This window comes from Phragmites australis, chromosome 6 (genome assembly GCF_958298935.1).
Source record: "Phragmites australis chromosome 6, lpPhrAust1.1, whole genome shotgun sequence".
In the NCBI taxonomy this organism is placed as follows: Eukaryota; Viridiplantae; Streptophyta; class Magnoliopsida; order Poales; family Poaceae; genus Phragmites; species Phragmites australis.
The window spans coordinates 3,868,711-3,878,487 of NC_084926.1; the positions used below are offsets into that span (position 1 = coordinate 3,868,711).

At 41.9% G+C, this 9,777-nt stretch overlaps 2 protein-coding genes and 1 pseudogene across 12 annotated transcripts; all 3 read left to right on the forward strand.

Annotated features, from left to right (window-relative positions):
- Positions 1-596: 596 nt before the first annotated feature.
- LOC133921166 (methionine aminopeptidase 1D, chloroplastic/mitochondrial-like) lies at positions 597-3,937 on the forward strand. 11 transcript variants are annotated; one of them, XR_009910224.1, is made up of 5 exons: positions 597-758; positions 1,858-1,929; positions 2,186-2,265; positions 2,785-2,926; positions 3,546-3,937. XR_009910224.1 is itself a non-coding variant. In XM_062365937.1 (4 exons), the coding sequence occupies exons 1-4, from the start codon at positions 1,975-1,977 to the stop codon at positions 3,555-3,557; spliced, it is 264 nt and encodes an 87-aa protein (XP_062221921.1). In that variant the 5' UTR covers positions 1,919-1,974; the 3' UTR covers positions 3,558-3,937. The 11 variants fall into 11 exon arrangements, 2 of the variants coding, with proteins under 2 accessions (XP_062221921.1, XP_062221920.1); XR_009910232.1 differs by lacking the exon at positions 597-758 and having other exon boundaries at positions 1,215-1,929; positions 2,186-2,252; positions 2,785-2,879; XR_009910230.1 differs by lacking the exon at positions 597-758 and having other exon boundaries at positions 1,220-1,929; positions 2,186-2,269; positions 2,785-2,879.
- Positions 3,938-4,975: 1,038 nt separating this feature from the next.
- On the forward strand, positions 4,976-8,232 carry LOC133921167 (uncharacterized). The gene is made up of 7 exons (XM_062365938.1): positions 4,976-5,395; positions 5,479-5,576; positions 5,677-5,818; positions 6,457-6,552; positions 6,685-6,804; positions 7,007-7,269; positions 7,902-8,232. The coding sequence occupies exons 1-7, from the start codon at positions 5,227-5,229 to the stop codon at positions 8,010-8,012; spliced, it is 999 nt and encodes a 332-aa protein (XP_062221922.1). The 5' UTR covers positions 4,976-5,226; the 3' UTR covers positions 8,013-8,232.
- Positions 8,233-8,351: 119 nt separating this feature from the next.
- LOC133921168 (uncharacterized) lies at positions 8,352-8,979 on the forward strand (annotated as a pseudogene).
- Positions 8,980-9,777: the final 798 nt, after the last annotated feature.

Here is a 9,777-nt window from a genome sequence, read left to right on the forward strand (position 1 = left end):
CGCCAGGCTCACAGGCCTCGCATCGGCGCCTCGTCCCAAACCAGAGCTTTTCGCATCCGAGCGTCGGCTCGGTTGGCAAGGACGGCGCGTGCGCCCGAGCCAGCACGCGTTCGAGTTTGCACCGTGTTTTTTCGTTTATTTTCAGATCTATCTCTCGTGCGTGAAGCTATAAGGGGATTGTGACGTGTCCGTCACCTATAAAACCAGCTGGTTTCGTCGATTTCTAGAAGAACGTTTTGCTTCGTATAGATGTAGGTCTGTGTGTTTGTGTTGGGTGTGTAGGGTGAGGTGTGTATTATTGTTGTGTGTATGTTTGTTCGAACAGATGCTATATTTGTACCTAGTTGAGAGGTGTCAAAAAAAACAGAGCTTTTCTTTTTTTATATTTTGAAAATCAAAATATTAGAAAAATTACGTTTTATTACTTTTCAAATTCAAAATACTAATAAAATATTTTGATTTTTAAGAGTATTGAAATATTGTGTTTTTATTTTTTAACCTGTCGTCGCTTAAAGAGCGATATTAGCTTATTTTGTAATTCCTCTATACCTATTTTACAATTTTTTGATTTTCGAAATAAAAAAATTCCCCACACAAACCGCACGCCCGCAGGCCACGCACAACTCTCGCGTTGCTTCCGCTCACCGCCGGTGCCTGGCCCATGGCAAGCCCGTCGTCGCCGCGCCTCCTCTCCTCCTTCCTCGGCGACCGCCTCGCGCTCTCCACCAGGCCGCTCCTCCTCCGCTCCGGCGCCCTAGGTACTTGCCCGACCGCACCTGCCTCGTCACTCCGTGGCTGCCCCCGTGTTTCGGTGCGCTTCGGCCCTGAGGAAAAAGTTCGCGGAGACGCCTCTCTCTTTGAAGGTAATAGGCGGGCGGCGTATCAGGCGACGAGGACACTGTGCAACTTGGTGGATATACTCTTCAACAGGAGTTGAGCTTCCCATCGCCCACGTTGTATTTCCTGCTCCCGGCTTGTTGGATACTCCTGCCCACGGAGTAACTAGTACGATGTCTGGTCTGCTCTGAATTGTCCTCCTGGGCAAATGAAATCAAGAAGTTTTTCTCTTGTTGATATACCTAAGAGGTGATCATATAAGTAGATTGGATTCGTAAGGGGATTTAATATAATTAAATATCTATTAGGGTTTAGAGTCACGATATATTTTAATATGATTAAAGGTCTATTAACGTATTTTATATAAAATGGGACAGGAGCCGTGGGTGCAATAGTTGATTCGATCATAAAAATCCTAGTTGTCACCTCTTTCCGAACTCTCTACGAAACCCTAGCCGGACGCGGTGCTAGCACACCGACCTACGTCACTTCATCCCTATACGTGTGGATACTGTGAAAGTACTGCTGCCGTTGTTGTGGTGCTGATCAGCGATAAGGACACTACAACGTGATCGACTACTTCGTCTTTATGGATGCACACGACTCCTCTTTTACTGCACTGCACGTCTAACAGTAATGATCCATGATCCCCTACTCGTATAGTTTCCTGATTAAACACGGTAAAAAAATTTGATTTATTCTAACACAGCCTACCCGTTCCCCAACATCTTCGAGCTTTACTTGTCACTCACCGTACACAAATTTTGGTTTAGAGTTATTTTGGAACTGAAAGCTGAACAAGTGTAGTCATGACAGTAAGAATTAATAAGAAACAATGAGATGGAGTAATGCAATGTGACTGGCTGACTTTCTTGCCGTAAACATTGTTGTGATCATTTAATGCACATGCAGTTATGCCACGGCTACCATGGTTTGATCATTTAATGCACATGCAGTTATGCCACGGTCCGTTTCTGAATTTTTCCATTGCATTTATATGATTTATATGTTCTATTCCAGGGCTACCATGGTGATACATCCGCTACATTTCTCTGTGGTGATGCTGATGACGAAGCTAAGAAATTAGTTCAGGTGATCTCAGCTGGTGGTCAGTTATAAGTAATCAAGTGCTATAGAATGGGGAATACAGTTCCATGCAATTTGAATGTAATTCATTTGTATTTAAGATATCTAGTAGATGAAAAATGCTACACCAATATACTTTATTTTCCTTAATCCATCGCACAATTTCTTTGTTATAGGCAATATTCTCAGAAGTTTCTCTTAGGTAAAATAATTTTCTTTGTTAAACGATTTGTTCTGTTTTTTGTAACTTTTTTCCAATCAGGTAACAGGAGAATGTCCTGACAAGGCTATATCAATCTGTGCACCTGGGGTGGAGGTCAAACGTATTGGTAGAACTATACAGTATGTAAATGAGAAGTTGTATCACTTGATTTACACGTGTTTGTATCTTTTTTCATCATTATTTTGCATTGTGCTGATTCTTGATTTTTTTTTTTATTTTGGATGAGTTTTGGAAACTTCCTGCAATGAAAAAAATATAAGTTGTCACTTTCTGGTTATGTTGTATCCACCACAGAACCTGACTTGGATTTTGATAATAATGAGCATATGAATGTTTATTTATTTCTGACAATCAATTGGGTCTTTAACAGATGCACGGAGTAGTAGTATGCTATGTTAACTTGTGTTTTCCTTGAAGTAAACTGATTACACGGTACTTGATATACCAAATTCTGATTCGATGACACACTGCTGGTTGTAGACAGTATGCTGGTGGAGTTTAGTTTGTGTAACAGATTTGATGATCGAATTGAACTCTTATTCCTTCTGTAGGCTTCTAGTCATTGATTCGTCAACAGGTTATTCTTGTCATAGATTTCAAATCGACAAACTAATGTACGTAAGACTCAATCTTTACAGGGATCATGCAGACAAATTCAAGTTCAGTATAGTTCGACATTTTGTTGGCCATGGGGTAGGAGAATTGTTTCATGAGCTTGTCGTGCTTCATTTCCGTGAGTTCTTCACTCCGGCAGAACATCTTTTACTTCATGCTGCCTTGGTAATCTCGAGCTTCTAGTTGCACTACATTTATCAGCGCACCATAATAGACTAGAATCCTTTAACAATGGATGCTTTACTGTTGCACTTTGCTCTATATCAGCATAGAGATGTAATATGTGTCCCATGGACTAAGGACTCTGAATTTTGCAAGAAACAATGAATGGGGCCGTATGATGTTGAATCAAACATTTACTATAGGTACATGTTTCCATATTTGTTACAGCGTATTCACAATTTGCTCTTGTTCTATCATCTTGTGATTAAAGATTGTACATCCCTATACCTGGAGATAACATGAGTTTTTTTTAAAAAAAAAATCAGGTACATTATAATTGCACTACAACATGTTCTACATAGAGCATTGCTTTCACTCATTGTCATCTTTCTACACAGAAGTACAAACGTTAATTCATGCCCTGCACCTGATGCAATTATTGTGCAGGAGTAACTTCCTTTTGACTCTTGAGCTTATTTTTTATATTACTGGCTCCATTGTTTTGCTGGCTAGAGAATCTAGAAGGCTAGAACTCTGAGTTTATCTGATATTTACACAACATACTTCAAAGATAAAGCATATGAAGCTAACCAACATCATTGCCTTTTTTCCCTGTCATCAGAGCCCATGCTAACCGTGGGAAGCATAGACCCTGTCATTTGGTTCGATGACTGGGCAGCAGTCACGGAAGACAGCAGCTTGTCGGTTCGAGCACAGGATACTGTTTATAACCGAAGATGGCCCTGAAATATTGACAGTGTTAACTGGAGGCCGAAGAACAAAAACGAGCAATCAATCGGCTGGAGAGATCCTTCGATTTTTTTTGGACTACTTGGTCCAACCCAAACCCTGATGCAGAATGGCAAACGCACATTGTGGTCTTGTTTTTTTTTTTCTTTGAAAGGATGATCTCGGTTAATTGGTACGATGATATATAGAAGTTCTGTACTACCTTGAGGTTAAACTTGAAGCGTATGTTCTATTGGTGTTTGGTTAAAGACTTACAGTTGATCAGGCGTCTGGTTGATTGCAAGTAGGTCTGATATTTTTTATTGAGTTGGTTGGTTGCAAGTAGGTCTGATATTATTCATTGAGTTAGTTGGTTGCTGGGCTTGCCGAAAGGTATGTCTTGCCGCATTTGTTGGCGAAGCATCAAGCATGAACCTTTGCTTAGCCCGTACTTTTCCACGAGTGATTGACCAGCTGTTTCAGCATCAAGGTCTGCTTCTGTTGCGCTCTCAAAATGAGAGAGAAAGGAGATTGTGTGTTGATATGCTTGTTCATTTGTTCTGTATATAGGAATGACGGGCCTGTATGGCTTTATCCTAGATTCTTCTGCCCTACAAGCAAGTAAAGAAACTGAAGGTTCGGACATTAAATAATGTAGCAAATTGCAATAAAGAACACAGTATTCACTAATTATATGTTAATCACAGTTGCTAATGATTGAATTAGCCTACTGGTTCGTACTAATTAATCCAGTGTAATCCCTTCGATGCCTTCCTGCTGTCCTCTCATTCTCACTGCCTAAGTGCCAAACACAACAAAATCTTCCTGTTACTGTTACTCTCTAGACGAGGTTTTGTAAGTTGCTTTTGTATAAGTAGTTTGAGAGGGAGCAAGTTGATCGAAGTTATATTTATTAAAAAGAAGAGTATCTGATTATTTGTATTTGTCTGAATAAACTATTTAGTTGATTGATATGAGGTCGCATGAGTGGATAAAAAAGTTAATATTATGATTGGCTACTCGTATCAAGATGATTTTATAAAATCGACAAATGGACAAGTATACATCCGTTAGATCAGATTATGAACCTTGGCTTTATATTTACACATATCAAGTTATACTACAATAAGTAGATGTAGCAATCAAACAAATTTACTTTTTGAAATTATATAGGAGAGATGCGAGAACCAATACACCACTAGTCGGTATAGCACTGAAAAATCTAACTTGACTAGTGGGCTCGGAATACTAGCCTCAACGGAGCCCCACATGACACCGACAGGAGATAGCCCCACAAGAGATTTGCTTCGTATTCGTATCATCTATCGCCCCCCCCCCCTTCCCCTCCTTCCTCCTTGCGGAAACGAGAGAACCCAAACGAGCCGCAAAATCGGAGGTGGTCGGCTTCCAGAAGCTTCTAGCACCGCGGCAATCGAGCGTAGCCTGCGCATTGGTTATTGGCTCGGTCGTGGACTGCGCGTTCGTGCGAGATCGAGGCGGGGAGCTCGCGAATCGGAGGCCGCGGGGCACAATGCCGCGTCGGCGGCGGTAGGGATGGCGGCGGCATCGGCGGCATGGCGAGGGGCATAGCGCGGGCGGTGTCGTTCGGGGGCCGCGCGACCGCGGGGTGCTGCTCCTATCGCCGCGTCACCGTGGCCGTCTGCCTTGGCAACCTCGTCGCCGCGCTGCTCGTGCTCCGCTCCCTCACCGCACCTGCGTCCTTCTCTCCGGCCACTCCCAACCGTGAGTGGAATCTCTCTCCATGCTTACATCTTTGGAGTTATTTTCTTAAATCTGATTCGATGCTATTTTGATCGTTTCTTTAGGCGGCGAAGTGGTGCACTACACGGAGGAGCAGATTAGGAGGGTGGAGGAGTCGATCCGGATTCGCCGCGGGGCGGAGCCCGTCGAGCTCGTGCAGGCGGTACTATTAATGGACAACTCTTGGAAATTTAATAGCCTTTTGGTTGATTAGTTCTTAATACTTGCGATCTAATCCACTGATGAAGTTTTTGATGCCAAAGGTGAAGAAGCTGCGGAAGGCTTTTGCACGGGAGGAGAAGAGGCGGAAGGAGCTGCCTCTGGTGCTGAAGCAGAAGGTCTCGTATGATATCGTGAGGCGGCTGCGGGACTTGGGGGATAACGGCAGCATCGCGCAGCAACGAGGTATTCTGAATATCTGGTTTCGCATTAGTAACTCGTACTGTTTTATGCACAAGAAAATGGGTCTGAACTTTCCTCCTGAATTTGGAATTGGACAGTATCATTTTCTGTTCTACTTGCACATAGCTTGAGCCTATGTTTATCTCATATCATCATCTGATTCTTGGTTAACAACTTGGCACGCAAATGTGCAAGGGGTAATTTGTAAGCATAACATTGACGTATTCAGTGGAGAGCTGACAATAACTTTTTGTTTTTTTAATATCCCATTGCTTGACTGCTTGTCAGTTATAGTTGCACTGGTTACTCATGGCAAATGCTTTCTTGCAAGTGGCTTCGGTTACTTTGCGTGACTCTTTGAACATATGAAATATTTATTAAATGATTAAATCTTTTAAGCAGAATAATGATATAGCAGTTTGTCATTACCTTTTCTGCAGTTTTTCCATTATTTTGTGTCCAATATGTTTTGTGTGACTTTCAACATTAACACAAAGTGAAATATTTTTGGCTTTGCACTATGCCTGTTTGCTCTTGCTTTTTGCAACATGCAAGATGTTAAATCGATTTGTGGCCTAAAACTAGCCTTATATTACTCTATGGATAAAGTATTCATCTCTCTTTTGCCTAATATATGACAGAAGCTGTGGAATCTTGGCGTGTTGAGAAGCTAAAAGATATCAAACATGCACCTTACCAGAATCAATCAAATTTGGGCCTCTCCAGAGAGGAAGCACGTATGTGAGCGTTACTGTTGAAATTACTCTTACTTTTATGTATTCAGTATATACTTTATTTTCTAATGGTTTGGTATGTTCTAATAGTTTTTTTTTTCTCAACTGTAATGCTTGGGTTCAATCTCTCTGTAGGAATGTTAAAACGAGTGCTGGAGTTCAACTGGCGCATGCTAATGGAGGACATTGGTCTTTGGATACCAGAGGAAGTCATGAACACGGAACATGATGACAAACTTGAGAACGAACCAGAAGGTTATTTCCCAAATATTTTGTGTGCAACTTGTGTATGTTGATCTATTAAAGTTTAGAGCACTTAAGGTGTCAAGTTGAAACCTTTGCATTCTTTCTTTCTTACTTAACGAGTTGTGGTTAGGAACAAACATTGGAACTGCTCAAAGAGGGATTTTATTAGTCTTTTAGGAATTATGATTTTCAATCTATTCTGTTGTTGCAGAAGAGGAGATAATAGCAGGTCCACCTTTGTCCCCGCAATGCAATGCTGAGCTACATACTGATTACGATGGCGCCGCTATTAGATGGGGCTTAACACACCACAAAGAATCTGCTGCTGATTGTTGTGAAGCTTGTCTAGATCAAGCTAAGAATGCCAAGCCAGGTGAATCGAAGTGCAATATATGGGTTTATTGCCCATCAGAGTTTGGATGCTTCTCACCAGACAAATATGAGCATAAACATCAGGAGTGCTGGTTGAAACAGGTAATTCATGTTTGTTTTATCAGTATTTTTTTAACCATTGTTAGTATTGCCCTTAGATCATTTTTGCTTAGATGAGTGTTAGAGATATCTGATTAGGTGTTTCCTAACTTAGCACCTCAGTTTATATGCATTTTGTGTATGTTACACAGATTAAATTACTCTATAATTTCTTTATGAAAATGAGAGAGATTTGTGTATGCCTTAATAGCTCTTTGCAACCTTGTATCTAGTTGTCAGGGATTTGAATAGTGTCGATGCACATATAGCCTTCACCATTTAGTTCAATGACAACTTTGTTAATCTTTTCACTAGTTTTAGGCTATGATTTAGAGTGATCTAATTTTCTGCAAGCTTGCAGCTCATTGATGCCTGTACACTCGTGAGTGCAGTTTTGTTTATTGTCAGCTGAGCTGCACGTTCTATTTCTGCTGCAGTTTAAGCTAGTTTCGATAAAGTTAGCGTAGTGCAGTTGACAAGTTAGTGTTATATTGTTTTGGGGGCTAAAATATGCTCTGTAAATTAAAATATATGTTTAAACATCTGAACATGTGAAGCACATGAAATAGTCATTTCTTGTCGCTGACGAACTGTCGAAATGATCTCACCCATGATGGTTTTCGCTGTCTGTGCAGGCTGACCACCCTAAACTGAACTTCAAAGACAAGTATTCTGAGTCTTACAGAGATTCACATCCCACAGCTCCTGTTGTCGTGCCATGGATGTCTGGTGTCATCAGTGCATGAGCTGCCAGCCCCCGGCCGCTCATTTGAGTTTTGTACTGATGCAACTTCAACAGACAAACCTCCATACAGCAATTCATTTTTCTTTCCTTTTGTTCGCCACTGTACTGTTTTGTTTTCTTCTTCTTTCTGCCCTGGTACATATGATGCAAAACTTAGATTAGTTGATGTGGATTTTGTCGTGATCAGCTCAATATTAGTCTGATCGATATTTGTGTGTTCATGAGATCATGACAGATGCCCGTGCGAGATTTCGAGCTCTCTTTGCTGAAGCTTCATACACTTCTGAATTATCACGTCAGGCCCTATTTGAAATGTTGGAAATTCCTTGATTTCCTACACGAATTAACTGTTTCGTATGAAATGAAATCCCTGACAAATTCCTCGGTACCGACTGGGCTCAGCATCTGTCCACACTTCGCGATCGCGGCAGCGAGCCACCAGCCATGTCCGGCGGCGGGCGGCGAGGGTGGAGCCCGTTCGACGCGATCCGCAGCTTCCCGTCGACGCCCGAGTCCCTCGTGTCCCAGATCGATGCGGCCATCGCCTGCGCCCTCCTCGACCCTCCCCGGCCTCCGCCTCTTCGCAGCCGCAGACTCCGCACGAGGGCGGGAAGGGGGAGGCCTCCGCGCGGGGGGCTGGGTCTCCCGCCTGCTATGACGCGAGGGTCGCGGACGAGGCCTACAGGGCGGCGTGCGCGGCGATGGGGGCGGGGCGACAGGACGCCGCCGTGCGGTCGCTGCGGGTGGCGCTGGCGACCTGCCCGCCGGGGAAGACCGCGGCTGTGGCCAAGGTGAGATCGATCCTGGCCATCGCGTCCGCGCAGCTGCACAAGCAGCAGCACCAAGCCCAGCAGCAGCAGAGCAGGAAGTGAGGTGCTGCTGCTGCTTCGCTGCAGGATTAGTTTACTCTGTTTGGATTAAACAGATGTAGTTATCACTGGGGGCTGTTTGGTTTACAAACCAGCTATACCAAGGCTAAAATACAAAAATAGACAACATATATTAGTGTATTTGCAAAAATAAACAACATATTAAGTATATTTGTAAATCTAGCACCTGTATTCGGCACCTTAAAATCCAAAAACTCAATTTCGGTACCTCAAACTCCGAAAATACATCGAGCCCACTGATTTACCTCAAACTCCAAAAATACATCGAGCCCACTGATTTCGACAACTAAAGTACCGAATATGGTACTATTCACCGTATTCGGTACTCAAATACCGAAATGCCGAAAGCCGTATTCGGCATGTCAGTTGCGGAATACGGCTTCCGCCGTGCACACTCGAGAGAAGCTAGCAAGCTACAGTAGAACGCAGAAAGTAGTTAAAAATTCATATTTTTTATTTAACTCACGATTTTATTTGGGAGTATAAAAATAGTCTAAAAATTCTAAACGTTTTCATGAATAAAATAGAGGTCACTAGCAATCCATTTTAATTGGTTTCATCCAAAAAGCATGAGACAATATTTAATTAAAATTCTCTAAATAAGCTAACTTTTATAAATTCTAGCAATTTTTAATGCCTCAAATAAATTCTCAAAAATCTAAAAAAAATCACTAATATTTTTCTAATGTGATGTACTAATTTATAAAAAATGTTTCGAACCCTATGTTATTTGGTAAAAAAATAAGTTCCTTTACAATGATCCCTTTATACATTCTTATCATTTCATGTCATATTCTCTTTTAATTCATTTCATGTGACATTCTCTTTTTAATTCATTTCATTTCATGTAGTAATATTTTATTATTTCAAGCTCAC